A 16,355-nucleotide genomic window follows, 5' to 3' on the forward strand; every position below is an offset into this window, starting at 1 on the left:
TTTACTATGCAAAAATTTATTCTAATTAGCTAAAATTATTACTTTACGTTATTATTATCATTATTATTACTATTACTATGTATACTTCATTATTGCTTTACTAATTCTTTTGCTGATTTTTTAAAATTCTAAGAAACATAGGGACACATGCACTGCTCCTACTCAATAAGAAACACACACCAAAGAGAAAGACATGTTGACGTCAGTAGGATTATGGTAGTTTGCCAATCAGATCCAAGAATGTAGAGGATATCAGAACCCAACCCTTGCTGAATCTGTTACTGGGATGGAGCAATGCTTTGCCTGAGTGGCTACACAGACAACAGCACACCAAGATATTCACATACCGAATCAAGTCTGCAAAATTAGGTATCTAAAGGCATCTAAAACTGAAGTAACGTTAGTAACTAATAGAGGTCAACAGATTCACCCACACTGAAAAGATGTAATACAATGTAATGGTGTTGTTGGAACTTGGCTCTGTTAGTGGCAAACAGCTAACATTAGGTTTCTCAACTGGAATCACAGACTCTCAAGGAAAATCCCAGCTCAAAAGATTCAAAACTGTTACCACCTTTACCATTAGTCTAATGTTAAATTCCACATTTATTTGAATGGAATGCTCATTTCACACATATTCATTTCACTGTTTATTACTCTGACCCAAATTTTCCATTCAGTAGACAACTAGTTACGCATTATACATTTTAATGTCTTTTTGATCAAAGGGCCACAGTAGTATTAGGCAGTTGATCAGTTATCTGCTTTTCATAGGTCCAAACAATTGTCATATTTTCCTTTAAAAAAAAATTCACCATAAGTCAAACTCCAGTATCTTGACAGAGCTGGACAAAATTAATTCACATTTAATGTCTTTTTAATGAATACCTGTGATCAAAATGTTTTTAATATTAAAACAAAGTGGCACAATGTTATTCCAAAATGAAGTGGGGATCATCCTATGATCTTTATATCAGCTAGCCTTTCACCTCTAAGTTAAGAATAAGGTATGGTAACAAACACCATGCAGAAAAGACCTGTCCAGATTTGTTATTGAGATTTAAGCTAAGTATATTGTTGCCACAGTACACATCTTGATGACCGATTAAATCATTGGCATTTGATAAAATTCACAGTATACAACAGAGTAAGTACAATACATGTTGCCAACTTATTGTGGAAAAATGTAATAACTAAAATTTCTTTCAAATATTTTCAAACCCTACAACCACTACCAATTCCAGGAACCCAGACCGAACTTAAGCTCTGTGGAAACCTACGAAAACCATCATACCCATACATGGACGGCTAATTTTAGCACAATCAGTTTCAGTGGTTATCCTCACTATTAACCACAGTATTTCCTGTAGTGTGTGTGTGACTGTGTCCAATATGAAAGAGCAGGATGTGATGATTACTGCATCCACTTGGCTGTGTCATCAGACCATATGTGCATGCTTGGCTTTACACACACAAACAGCTCATTCATTTCACAAACAGCCACAGGATTTCTGATTTATCTTACCGCTGACTCAAGCGCCCTAATCACAGCCAGAGTTTAGCATGAGGCTTCCAGTTGTGTGTGCAAGTTGACAATGACACCTTCTCTTCATGGAGCTTTCGTTGGTTTCTGAGGTCAACTGTAAACTATGGCATGACATTAAGGTTCTTACAACTGGTACATTTTTTAAAGCAAAAAATGTGTCACATATGTTTGACGACCCAATTCCAAGAAGGATCAGGATACAAATACTACAATAGGGTTGGACCAGTAGATTCCACCATCATCAACCATCATCTTGATTCTACTTCATCAGATTTCCACAAAGAAAAATATTTTAGGTTCTGCTTTGTTTCACCTTTACCGAGAAATGAAAATTGCAACTAGCATACCAGTCCATCCGGTATATCACCCAGCACTAAACGTTTACCGTCTCTATTCTAAAATGTGAGCATGGGATTTGACGTCAGAAGCTGCTAGGTAGCCTAATACTCTACATGTAAACTGGTGTTTCAATATGGAAACTGATCAGGTTGCTTCCAAACACAACCAGACAAAATAACATTGCCTCTGCAATTACATTGTGTTATGTGTGTTAATGGAAAATGTCTCACATGAACCGTTCTATGCCCCTTATCCCTAAAACACTGATTCGGGAATGTTTCCCTTATATTCAGTGGAAACTCCCTTTAAAAAGATAGTACTGGAGAAAAAACTGCCTGTATTAAGCGGAAACATGTCCTCATATGAGTCTTAACCATGGTATAAATAAGCATGCAGATTTACAGAATTGCCCTTTTACTTCCTGCAGGGAGTGACTGAGCCTGACTGCCCTTATCATGTGACATGCAGCCTGACAGAGGATCTCTGAGAAGTCTGTGTGAATGTTTTCATCTCAGTCTGATGTCTTCATATTGAAGGCAGCAAACAACAAACGCTGCCCAGCACAGACCACTTTCCTATGATTACGTGTCACAGAAATTAACCATTAACTCCACATCACATGATTGTATATGGTAGGGGACTGTAAAGGTTATTAGAGTTAACACCTTTACGACACTTTCAACTACAGCTACTGTACTATTCTCACTGTCCTGTGAGAACCATGTATCTCTCAAAAGTCAGCTTTTCATGAGCTTGGAAAACTGTAACAATGCATTTTCCCAATAATCCAAGAGGATTTTTAAGAGTTTATTTGGTCTATGAAGGAGAATTTTTTATGCATACGTGCTGCTTCCATTGCTCTACAGCACTTCTTTGGCCAACCAAATAGACCTACAATACATGTTTGTTTCTCTACATTCTCTTCAGTAACAATATGTAAACAGAGGGAGGGTTTAAATGAACAATGGAGAGTCTAGACAGAATGAGCACAAAGAACTGCATTGGGACACAACAGTGGACCGCAAAGTAGGTTTAAATGGCTTCACAAATAACTTGAAACTTAAATCCTTTTTAAGGCCATTGTTATTTTGCTGTTAAAAGATCTACACCACAATGAAGTTTAAGAAAAAGCAGAAAAAAAGTTTCTTCACAAAAGACAAAAATGATCCAAATTCATGAATACGTATTATATTTCCTCACTTCACATAACACAAACTGCTGCCCGTTATATTAACACCCTTTCTCCTGTACTCAAACTACCTGACATGTTATGGCCAGGGGTACTCACATTAACCATGGGGTACAATGTGCACTTCATGGACAGGTTACCTAGGTAACAAGCAACCCTCCATGCAGAGCAGCGAGTGAGTATGTGCAAATGAGTAGCACAGAGCTGAAGGCAACACAGAGTGGGTTTATAGGGCCCTGAAACTCCATCGGCCAAATAAACAGCCTGGGAAAACTCTTCTGCAACTAGAATTAACATTGTTTCTTCCATATGCAAACAGGCTGTATGTCAAACCAGGAGGGAGCACAGAAAGGATAGATGGGAAACAAGTGAGAAGAGAGGGGGTGGGGCTGCCCTAGTTGAGCTTTGTCTTATGTATATATACACTCCACATGACTTCTGTATATACGGTAAACTCATTGTGGTGAATTCCTGCCAAAAGATAGTGTTTCCTATGCATACGTTTATCAACCACACCAGCAGAAAAATCCACCACAAATAGATTGTCTTGGCTGATAAGGCACAATGCCAGCTCTTCCATCAGCAAAAGGGGGTGGAGACCTCTAGAAACCCTTGAGACTATTCCAGGAAGTCCATAGTTAAATGATGAACAGTCTGATTCAGAATTTTCGAACCTTGAGGTCAGTACCACATGTGGGGTCAGCTGATAAACAGCTAGGTTCCTAGGACAGAATTTCTAAGATTCATAACATTTTTGCTTGATATGTAATGGGCTCAAAGATTAAATGGCTTTGAAATTCAGCATCACTGTGATCTATCTGGAATAGGGCTGAACAATGACTTAACATAGGCCTATCAAAGAAACTGCTACATGGCCAAGTGCTTTATCTAAATTACCAAAGGCAATTTATTGACAGTAAAGCAAACAATAATACAATTATAAAACAAACATTGTGATGCCAACCTACAAATCGTATGCCATATTCTCCAGATGTATGGGAGCATGTTTATTTAGTAGAAAACCACATCTACTTATTTATTTATTTATTTATTTTGGGGGGGTGCAGTCCCAATTTGCAGCCATTTCTGGGCTCTTCAGTGCATTGTTTGGTCAGATTTATTAACATGACTACAATATAACTCAACAGTTAATTGAATTCCAACAAAGATGAATACTCCACTCAAATTTAGAACAAGTCAGTCTGTGGCCAGGAAAGTTTGTGAAACCCTTGTGTAATTACATTCATGACCTAATTTAACAGAGATCATACGTGGAAGGAGCTTAATTGTGTTTTCATTCTGTTTTGTTAATATTCTTCAATTATCTCAGTAAAAATGTTCCACATTATAGTCATTATGTTAACTTATAAACTGAAAAAACTAAAAAGGTCAAGATTCTTAATATCTATTTGAGGTTCTGTGACATTAAGCCCTTTTTAAAACACTTCCCATGTTGTCATGGCCTGTGGGAAACCCTTCTATAAAAGTGTCTGTACTGGAGAATTCTGTCCAACCCCATGGGAAAAGAGGCCAGGCTGCTTGTGGGGGATGAATGCTGCATGAAGAGGACAGTGGAGTTGGCGAAAACAGGGGAACAGTTTATTGTTGCGTTACAAACATACACCAGCTTGTTATTACACGAACAGAAACAAACTGACCAAATAGTGATTGATTCATCCATGCTTAATTCATTCTCCAAGCTCCAACACTGGTAGCTAGGGGAAGTAATGACACTGTAGAGACAGAACAAGATTAACAAACACAGAACTAAACTAACAATTTGAGGTGTGCAAGCACATAAGCTACACAAGTGGAACACCGGCGTTGTTTATGTACCAGTCAGAAGGCTCATTTTATTTGAGAAACTAGTTTGATATTGTGTTCATCCACAAACCAGATAGCATCAGTACAGCCAAGCTGAGCAGGTTTAGCAATCAGCTGATGTGTTTAGTACACAGCAACAGAAGGACATCAGATGCAGGACATCTAAGGTAGATAGCATTATCGTCAAGTTTAAATCTCACTGCCAGTTCAGACAATACAAATGATCTTAACCTCCTAAGACCCAGCTATGAGTTTTTTGTCCAAAGTTTAATAGCTTTATTTTAAAAAGGCCTATACTAAAAAAAGTATCTACAAATGTGCATCATGCTGTTTTCACACAATTTTTTGATGCAAAAAAGCAGAAACTTACTGTTCTAACTCTCAGCAGGTGAATGTAAGAGTGGGGAATCTGGCACAATCGCAATCTATCAGTCATATCATATCAATCTGGTATTTATCCTCAGATTTTAAATGTATTGAGGAATACAGAAACACAATGGATTTCTCGAGTAAGAAAGCTAGATCCCAGTATTTTACTGACAGATCAGAAATATTAGTGAAGCAGTGAAGTTTGGGTGACACATTACTTATTTATTGGTGTGACCTGTAGGACTGATGTGGAGCTGACCAAAGATCATCAGATCACCACCCTGACACCATTTACAAGTTGTACCAGTTTATCAGCACAGCTAATAAAAGCCTGTTAGCCCATTACACAAGTATTCACAGCCTAAGATTGACAGCAACGAGCCATCCAGCAGAGCTTAAGTGTAATGACTGGGTTCAACATGTGGGAGAAAATTCCTGAGATCTTCCAATTTTCCACGAGTTCTAAAGCCTACATTTTTATCCTCTGGCTAATAAAGTAACTGACTAATAAACAGTTGACAGACAGACTGACTCCTGGATGACAGCACTGCACCGATGCAGCTGCAGCTCTGACCAAAGCTCTGCACAGAGACAAGTCATGACTGTCAGAGGCCTGGAACCATTTCTGTCTGTAATGATTCATTTTGTACTTCCTGGAAACAAATGCTCTTAGAAATTGATATTTCTGAGAGCAACAAATAAAAACAATAACTGCCAGTAAAACTCTTATCTGTAGAGCAGATGCCCAATATGGGGAAACAATAACAAAATCGTACATCTAGAGTAGGTTTAAAGAAAGCCAAAATCACCACTTCGATCACAAGCTTTGTAAAATTTTATGGCACCTCCTGATTATAATACCCTCCAGGTACCTAGCAAGAGAAACTTGTGGTCACCCTGTCAAAACAAAGACATAACAAAGACAAGCCGTTTCACACCAACAATAAGAGGGAGGGTCACATAGCCAGGTCAAATTACACCTAGTGACCTATTACAACCGAGGGTAAACAGACATGTATCATCTGCCCTAACATTAGTTTGAAAGGCGAACAGGTGTGGTGGAGCCTGGATATAAATGGTGGTTGACTGCCAAACAGCTGGTTGGAAGGATACAGCTGTGACCGCATCACATCCAGGGCAAACAGGCAGCGATGGGAGGATGAGAGGAAGGAAGAGAGGGCGGGAGAGGAGCAGTGGGGATACAGTTTGAAAAAAATGCCAAAGGGAAGAAAGCAACAGCTCTGTGTGTGCAAGTGTGTCTTAGTGCTGAGAGACATTTATGAACACATTTGAACTTGCTTATATTAAGGCTGTGCGATATGACCAAAATCTCATTTCATAAGTCACTCCATGGTTGCCTGTTACATTAATATCACGAAGCTACAATGTTTATTAAAGTCTGTCTCACAGATTGTATATACAAATAGATGATACTTCCTCCCACTGTGTAAAACTGATGCCAAATCCTGTCACTAACAACAGCCACCTGTTTTTATGTCATCAGTTTATGGAAAACAAAACAGATTTGAAAATTACTCCTTGAATAAATATTATCACAATGAAATCTACACCATTGTTTTAAAACAGACATTAATCATTGTCTTTTTGACTAATAAGGAGGCGGGATTTACTATATACACTGCATCCAATCATTATGACCCACTTAGAGTAATTCTTCAGCATCTGTGCACACTAGAGGCGTCCAGTTCACCTGCTTCAATCTGCAGGAGTTTGTGTAAGATGTTTTTCTGCCACTGAGGAAATAACATGACTTGAGACAGTGAAGATTAGGTAGGCTGCTGGTCAAGCTGCAGATGTCTGACTGTGCACTAAGTCTGGTCTTGTAAAGATATTTCACCAAAGCAACAGAGCAAAAGACAACATTAGATATCTGTTGTCATTAGGATGATGAGGGACTGAGATTTAATGCAGCTATCACACTGACAACCAGGAAAATGAGGATAATGATAATATTTACGCACTCATTGTCTAAATATTGCAATATCAATGGTTCATAATCATGCAGAAAATGTACATTTGCACCTGATCTTGTGACCAGATTGATAAGCCCTATAGGCAGTGATGGACATTTCACTAGCATTACATTGCTTATCATCATATAGTTGTGAAAAAAATTATTAGACCACCCTTATCTTCTTCAATTTCTTGTTCATTTTAATGCCTGGTACAACTAAAGATACATTCGTTTGGACAAATATAATGATAACAACAAAAATAGCTCATAAGAGTTTAATTTAAGAGCTAACATCTAGCCAATTTCCATGGTTTTCTTGATAATAACCAAAATCACTTCAGTTCTTACATCAATATCTATGGCATTGTACTGACAAAAACAGTGCTTTTAGGCATTCCATGTTTTCTTTTCTGTCGGTTTTAGCCACATGATACACACAGGAGTTAGTGCTTGATTGCATTTATTGTTTTTAATTACTTTTGATGGTCTAATATTTTTTTCTGTAACTGTATATCGCGCAACTGTGGTTTATATAAACACATTGTTGTTTTATTTTAAATGACAGTCCATTCATTGTTGGGTGTATTTTGTTACTACACTATTGCAATCCACTTCCCCATGGGGGTCATTAAAGTTTCATCTAATCCATTATGTCAGTCATCTCCATTTGCTTTTATCAATTTGCCTCCTTCCTCCCTCTTTAAATATTCTACTCTCTTATCATTAACTTCACTCCCTCTCATCCTCTTTATAAGCTTTCTTCTCTTCTATATTTCCTCTCACACCTCCTACCTCCCTTTCAATTTTTATCATCATCCCTGTCTTCGGGAGCTGTGTGTTAGCACAATTTGGCTAATTAAGAAAGACATGTATGCTCCCTAGTACTCCATACACAAACACAAAAAGAATGTGGTCTCCCACCATTTCTTACACATCCAGGCCTGACAACATATTCTCTCACTTGCACTTGGAAGAACACACTCCTCCACACACTCACAGGCAGACACAATGTGTTGACAAGCTTGGCTACACTGGGTATAACAGCTTGTCGTGTCCAGGCCAGTGCCCTCAGCCTTACCATGACTTCATTCGCACCCGCTGTGACCTGCCTGCTAGGAACCAGACTACTGTTTTATAGGAGCCACAGATCTGGAGCCAAAGAGGGGTTTGGGTTTGCTCTGTGTCTGCACAGAGGCAGCACAATATGCTTTACAATCAGTTTCTTAATGCCTTGTTGTTTCTACAGTAATTCAGAGTGAGTACATCCAAATAATAATTAGTTGAAGTATGATATGATGAAAATAAGGCCATATGCAGTAAAATATGTTACAACAGACCGTTATAAATGAAGCATCATGGTGTGTCAGTTTAGTTGTTAATTACCTCTGCCAAGGAACGGCGGAGGTTATGTTTTCATCGTGGTTTGTCTGTCTGTCTATCTGTCTGTTTCTTTGTCTGTTAGCAAGATAACTCAAAAAGTTATGGACAGATTTGGATGAAATTTTCAGGAAATGTTGATACTAGCACAACGAACAAACGATCAAATTTTGGTGGTGATCAGGGGGTAGGGATGGATTTTGATAAAATTTTCAGGAAATGTTCATAGTGGCACAAGGAACAAAAAAAAATGATTACATTTTGGTGGTGACGGGGGGGCTGATCTGCCTTGGCAGAGGAGTGCTTTTCTAGTTATAATACAAATAACTGAGACTAATAGTAACTAATGTCTTTCTTTTGGACATTTTATGCTGCTATTACAGCCTCAATAATAGTTAAAGTACACCTAATGGTGAGGTAGAATCATTTATTTGCACTGAAAACTGGAGCACAAATAAAACCTGCATTTCTGTTTGTCTTTTAGCAAATAACAGAAGAGAAGAGCTTTGAGAATACGGGGGTTCAAAGAGTTGATGTCGGTAAAAGAGCGGAAAAAGATTTGGACGTGGTGATGGAAAAGTCTGACATTTCGGTTGAATGGAGACGATTATCACAATTATCCAAAAAAATAATAATTGTGGTGAGGTCAGATAACTGTGATAAGGTGATTACGTAATAACTGTGACAGGCCTAATCATTACCATGGTGTATCCAAACAAACTTAACTTTTTTTTGTTAACGGCTAAAGGGACAGATGAAAAAAAGCCCATCATCCAAGTAGTTCAAACCAAAGAAAATAATAAACTGTCTTTCTGTATCAATAATACACTCATTTTAGTTCATTTCATTGGGTCGGCTTGCGTTCATCAAACTCTGAGAGACACAGCAAAGGGCAGAAGCAGTGGGTCTGTAAAAAACAACCGGATTGGGTCCAAATTCAGGATCATTTTTTTCTTTTATACTATTTTGGTACAAATATTTCCCCATCAGTGTAGCAATAACATTCTGAGATTTACTCAAACAGAAAAACGATCTAAATTAAACCTTCAGTAGGTGTTAATTTAGGTCTCAGCTATGATTTTAACTCATCAAACTTGTATGACTTCTGGACTTGGCACTTTTCTTCATCGAATCTCCAAAACTGAGGACATGTAAAGATATGACACAATTACTCATTTACAGTAAGTGAAGGTATTAAAGGGTTCGATAATAAGTTGCAGTGAAAGTACTAGGGGGGCAAAGTACTGATCATACACATGCCAGTGAATACTTGATCTAGACAGCACCTTGGCAATCAGAAAGAAATGCTGTCAGTAGGTCATACTTTCTCCATCTTGATATATTGTAGGCTATAAATACCACAAAGAGGTGAATGAATAATAGCAGTGTTGTCCACCAGCTAACGTATCAAAGGAATCATAAATACACATGGTATCTCATGAATCCCAAAAGACACCCTAGGGAATCAGCCTTTTTCTAATCTATAAACACATGTAGAGAGAAAATCTCATTCCTGTGACCCCTTGATTGTCTACAGAAGTGTAAAAACCTGGTTCACAGCAGGATGGAATTACCATCATATGAGTTTCGACAATTGGTTTTGGGTTTCCTTCCTGCTTTATAGAAGACAGCCCTCAAAGTGTAATCCAGCATCTATCCAGGCTGTGAATAGTGTCCTTTTTGCTTCATTTTTTCATGCACTATCCCCTTATCCTTGTCTTTCAGTTTGGCCAATCAGTGGAGACGGCCGCCTGTCAGTCTCTTGTCCTTCAGGCAGTGTTGGCTGCTCTGCTCTGTTGGCCTCCTGCTCACCTCATCCAGACAGACCAGAGCACAGCAGGGCAGCATCCTGGCATGAACGCACACACACAAAATGCACACAGAGCTTTAATTCAGACTAACACTTCCTACTTTATGTGTGTTACTCTGAGGGAAGGAAGCCAGCTTGGTAATAGGATGTTCCTCGCTTGCTTTGTGATGTCTCAAAGAGCTGGGCTACAGCCAAAACACAGGGCAAAAGCAAGGGACCCAGCAACACTGATTATGGAAATAGCATCTCCTATGGTACAGCCTGATCTGAAAAACTAAATTAATATAAAAGTAAAAGTACAAGACTAATTCTCATGACTGAATAAAACTGTGACAACTATTTAAGATCCAACAAAAATTCTGCACTTTTAGATATTGAGAGCATTACAGGCAATGATATGAGATGAAACTGGTAACTCCACACAATGCACCAGTGTTTTGAAAAATTGTGCTGCCTTGTCAGGAAATGAAATAAAATGCAAATCAACAGCAGACCATAACTGTACCCATAACCTCCACATGAATTGAGCCACTATCACTAGATAGCACACATCACAAAACATCTACAGATGCATTAATACCAAGAACAGAAACCATGATGTGAGAAGCCACACTGATGAACAATAATGTTCTGTAATCAGTGGTGTTGAACCGCTGATGGCTGTTGTCACTAGAGTTGTGGATTCTGCTGTTTTATGGTTATTCTCAGCATTCTTTGTAGTAAAATATAATGTGCAGCATCTTACATTATGAATGAGGAAACTAACAGTAAGTTACTCAGTACAGTTGCTGGTTCTAGTATTGACGTAATGGTTAAACATTGAAAAAAAAAAAGGGAGGGTTAAGTATCTGAAAATATTCATGGGTGCTTCAAAAGAAAAAAAATCATGTGGCTTTTGTAAATTTAGACATGCACATAAATGGCATGAGAGTAGTTCAGATGACCTGACCAACTGACTTCACGACAAGCCGATTGGCTCTAAAAACAGGTGATGTGCTACATTCTTAAGAGCTATTGGCGACCTGACAAGAAAAGCAACTTTGTGAGCTGGTAAAACAGACTAGTAAATTCATGCCATTTCAACTTTTCCCTGTAAAGGTCTATTAGGTTTTGTTCTTCTAATAAATCTTCAGTCTGAACAGGGCTGCACAGATTGAAAAATGACTGCTTGTTGCAGCCCTAATGGAATTAGTGTGTATACAAATGTACGTACATATAATATCAGCATAATCATTAGACGTGGACAGGCATTTACAACCACTATTGGATTCTGTAATAAGAAAATAAGACATTCAACAATGAACAATGAAATGTGATTACATGGCAGGCAGTTAACGCTTTATCCTGCGCACAGTAATCTGTAATCTGACATCAGACAGCCAATCATGTGTAATCTGACATCAGACGGCCAACACATTAATCTCATCAGTGGCCTCAGGGGATTATGACGGTCCGTCACCCAGCGTGGCCACTCAGCAGATCAGAACTGAACAAATGATGATGCAAAAACAAGCTAAAACTGGATTAATGAGCAAGTCATGGAAAAGTCATCCCTGTGAATTTTAATTGTCATATTCCATCACTGACCACATTCCTTGGAGTTATTTTATTGGACTGTTTATGGTGAAGCTGGATATTAAAATCCTGCTCATGTCCAAATGTTAAATTATGAGTCTCTTGAAAATATTCTTTGAAGTTTTTTTAATTAATCTTTTTATTTCACCATTCTTCTTTTTTACAACCGTACTTCTTTATATCTTCTCAGAGGATATGCAGAGTCAGAAACTGTTGCTTCAAGTAATGCATGAAAAATTAATAGGACAATGATTAAAATAACTGTTCATACTGTAACTGCTAACTCTAACAATAGGAAAATGTCAACCTTGCTTAAAAATGCATAAGTTGAACTTTAGGGTATTTTAAACCCATTTGCTGACTGATCATTCCTCTCATCTGAATTAAATGACAGGGTTTTTCCTATGCTTAGATGCTGACATACACCAATAATCAATCAACATTTAAAAAACTTAACATTTTCAGGAAAATTAAAAAATAGCCCATTTTGGCAAATATCTTGGTAAATCTCAGAGTTTCGGTGGGGACAACACTGAGACTGTATGAAGACAATTTTGTGTTTTTATTATGCAAGCAAAGGGAAAAAAGGCAAAAAAAAAATTTAAAATCTAGTTTCGAGACAAAAAATCAAGATCTGAAAACAAAAATGATGGCTTCAAAATCTTTAAGCTTAACAAAATCAATTGTTCTCATTTTCTTTCATTTTAAATCTGAAACTGCAGGCCAAAATGTTTTGTCATTTTAAAAGTTCTCAAAATGACATCATATATCACAAAAATATCTTCATAAAACTGCAGTGTCAACCAACATCAAATTCATCTGATTTAGAAAAGCACTAAACTGTACTTATCTTCTGTAAAATCTTTAAAACGTGCTGAAATTTAGGACACTTGACACATGATACATAGAATAACAACAAAGCAAAGACTTCTCTAAATTTATGTTTTATCTTTGTGAATAACAGAAACAGACATTTCTTTGTCTGTACCCACATGGTCGTGTCATATCCGAGGGCTGAGCAAGCAAAAAATTAGCTTATTTCAACCAGCAGATAATAACCAGCGAGGTCAGCCTGAGGAGTATCATCTCAGTAAGGTTAAGTCCTCCCTCCTCCTCCCATACAAACAGTCAGCACACACACACACACACAGGGATGCTGTTGGCTGCTGTCAGCTTATGATGGCCAACACCCCAAAATACACACTATCAGCTTCAGCTCCTCTACAAATAATATTCATTTAATCAAACCCATGTTGAAATGAAACCAGCAATTAAAGCTCAACATACCAACCATAGTAGGATGTGGAGATGATGAGAATGGAGACACAGTATTGAACACATATAAACACATGCAGCTGACTCATTTGATATTTAATGTACTTAAAAAAAAAAGCAGATGATGTTTAATTTGCAGAATTTGTTATGAATTCAGATGATCTGCTTATTAGAAAGATAAGGATTTAATGAATGGGGCTTATGGGCTGATATTATGACCAGATGTCTGTCGTAGGCACATGGAAGTTAAAACAAAAGAACTGAAGAAGTAGCTGCAATAACACAAAGACACAAAAAACAATTGGCCGGTCAGACAAACAACAAATAAGTTCAGGTTTTATTCAATACAACCGAGCAGCCCTGTTTGTCCACCCTGTTACCGGGAATCTCTGCAAGCTTGTCTTTGAAACAGGGTGTGACACACACACACAAAAAACCTCAATACACAACTTCGCAACTTGGCAGTCTAACAAACAACACAATTTCAGCAGACGAGATATTGTAAAAGTTGAAAAGTAACCGGGCTTCGGGGGGCGGCGTGACCTCCGCCCCTGCCGCCCTGCCCGTACGTCTGCAGACTCGCCTATTGTTCCGCCGCTGTCACAGCCGTTAAGGTGCACCGCGGATTAGCATTAGCTGTTAGCATCGCCGGCTAACATCCATCCAGGCAGCAGCCGGCCAGCTAGCATTCCCGTTAGCCGCTCTGCCTCCACACAAAGCTAAAAGGTAACACGGCACCTTTCTCCCACTCGAATGCTTAAAAGTCTCCGTGTCCTCCGTGACAAAAACACAAAAGAAAAACAAACCGAACAGCCGCTCCGAAATACTGTTTAACACTTTCCACTTACCCAGAGCTCCGTTCCCCAACTCATCGCGGAATCCTCCTTCTGAGTTCTCCCGGATTGGACGCAGTTTTCCCCGCTTTGACTCTCCTAAACTGCCGCTGGGACTCTGGTCCTCCTGACTGTCTGCCGACAAACACTCCTCCTCCTTCTCCTCCTCCTCCTCCTTCTGCTCCTGCTCTGTGAATCAGCAGGGCCGCCCAAACCAGGGGCCCCTGGATCACACCGGACCACTATGACCCTAATTAATGTTAATAATTACCAGATAGGAAGTTTAGATGAGTTACATAAACAGCAACTACAACATATACAATAATAATAATAATAATAATAATAATAATAATAATAATAATAATAATAATAATAATTTGATTCCTTTGTATTTTTTAATTATATAGACTTAAAAATAATGGAACAATTTCATAGCCTTAACACTTTTAAACATAAAAACTGTTCTTTTAACCCTTTTGTAAACTTCATTCAAGGCATCCCCTTCCAGTAGACTTCTTCATTCCTTCTCTTTTTTTATTTCTGTCCTCATCTTTGCAGTCATATAACTGTTTACAAAAACAGACCATTAACACAACCATTATGCATCAGACTGTAATCTTTATTTACATTTCTTTCTTTTTTCAAGATAAAAGTCAGTCTAACTGTGTGCCCCCTTTTCTTTTTCTTTTCTTTTCTTTTCTTTTCTTTTCTTTTCTTTCCTTTTATTTATTTGTTTATTTTTTCCTTTTCTCTGAGCCTTTGGGTGGGTGGGGTTTGATGTACAGTATGTGTGTGTTGTTCTGCTTTGGACTAGTTCATATGTCCTATGCTGCTGTAGATACTTATTTAGATTAATTTATTTTTTATTTATTTAGATACTTATTTAAAAAAAAAAAAAAAAAAAAACAACTCTTTCTTTAAGTCACTTTTAATTATTAGTAAGATATTAATTAAAATGATTTATTGTATTTTATGTGTTGTTTATTCTACCTTTTATGTACTTTTTATACATATACTCTGAATTCAAAAAAAGTTTGCAATAAAAGTTGTCAACTTAAATAAAACATACTATGCTGACCTACTTGTTTACCATGCTTTACATTTTCTTCTTAAACACATTTGTTTAGTTGCTTTTAGTCTTTTTGCTATTGTTTGTTTCTGTTGGTTTTGTGTTTGTTTTCTTTTTATTACTTATTTTTATATTTACTGAAGCCATGTGTTGAGTAATTACTCCAGGTTGCCTTTTTTTGTTGAAATGTGCAACATCAATTAATGGGCCATATCTAGATCAAAGTATAATTTCTTATTCAAGAAATTCAAGTTGTCTAAAATAGCAAAACAAAAAAAAGACACAAAATAACAAGGATGTTGTTTCCATTGCTATAATGTAATTTACAATGTCATTAGTTTATTAAAAAGAATTGTATATTTTAAAAGGGATGTGGACTCTGTTTGTGTGTGTGTGTGTGTGTGTGTGTGTGTGTGTGTGTGTGTGTGTGTGTGTGTGTGCGTGCGTGCGTGTGTGTGTCTTGGGCATCACACAAAATCCGGAAAGAGCTGACTGCTGCAACTTGGCATTCTCTTGCTTTTTTAGTCAAGGGAGAAACTAGCAAAAACGACAAGTTGATAGGACCAATATTTAGGAAGATATTAGTAATTTTGGAATACAATAGCCTTACCGTCATGTTGCTATGCCTATGACGTTTGACAGGAAGCACAGTACCTAGCTGCATGACGGGAAATTAAGTTAAAAACAGGAACGACTCATTTACTAACTTCAGTCCCTAGATATCGGTATCAATATATTAATTGTCATTTAAATTTTAAAGAATAATTTACCAATCAATTTTTATGTCAGTACTTATAAAATATAGACTAGCATATTTTCCCAAAAGTCAGCTCTCCCAGCATAAAAACTACCACATCTAGAACCCAGGCTTTTTTTTTTGTTTTTTACTTCTATCAAACATCATATCTATCACTCCTCTTGAAGCTAAAGTCTTGGGTTTATTGTAAATGTATGATCTCTGGACTTCTTCCCACTCCTTTTTGGACATGTAAATTACACTTCAATTGTATTAAGGATTTTGGGGTTTTTTTTGTAATAGAATACTTTTTTGTTTTGTTTGTTTTTCTGGTGATAACTTGCTTCAGGTATTTGCTTTTGTTGGTGTTTGTATTGTGTTTTTTGTTTAAAATAAAACATTCATTCAAACTCTTAGTCAATTGGTGAGCGAATGGCT

At 37.5% G+C, this 16,355-nt stretch overlaps 1 protein-coding gene across 5 annotated transcripts in view; it reads right to left on the reverse strand.

Annotated features, from left to right (window-relative positions):
* fnbp1l (formin binding protein 1-like) overlaps positions 1 to 14,252 on the reverse strand; it is a 49,931-nt gene extending 35,679 nt beyond the window's left edge. For all 5 annotated transcript variants that reach the window (XM_030131814.1, XM_030131816.1, XM_030131815.1 and 2 more), the window contains exon 1: positions 14,128 to 14,252. In XM_030131814.1, coding sequence (XP_029987674.1) covers positions 14,128 to 14,151 — 24 coding nt within the window. In that variant the 5' untranslated portion in view covers positions 14,152 to 14,252. The remainder of the gene's footprint in view (positions 1 to 14,127) is intronic.
* Between the last annotated feature and the right edge of the window lie 2,103 nt (positions 14,253 to 16,355).

Source organism: Sphaeramia orbicularis, chromosome 4 (genome assembly GCF_902148855.1).
Source record: "Sphaeramia orbicularis chromosome 4, fSphaOr1.1, whole genome shotgun sequence".
Lineage (NCBI taxonomy): Eukaryota > Metazoa > Chordata > Actinopteri > Kurtiformes > Apogonidae > Sphaeramia > Sphaeramia orbicularis.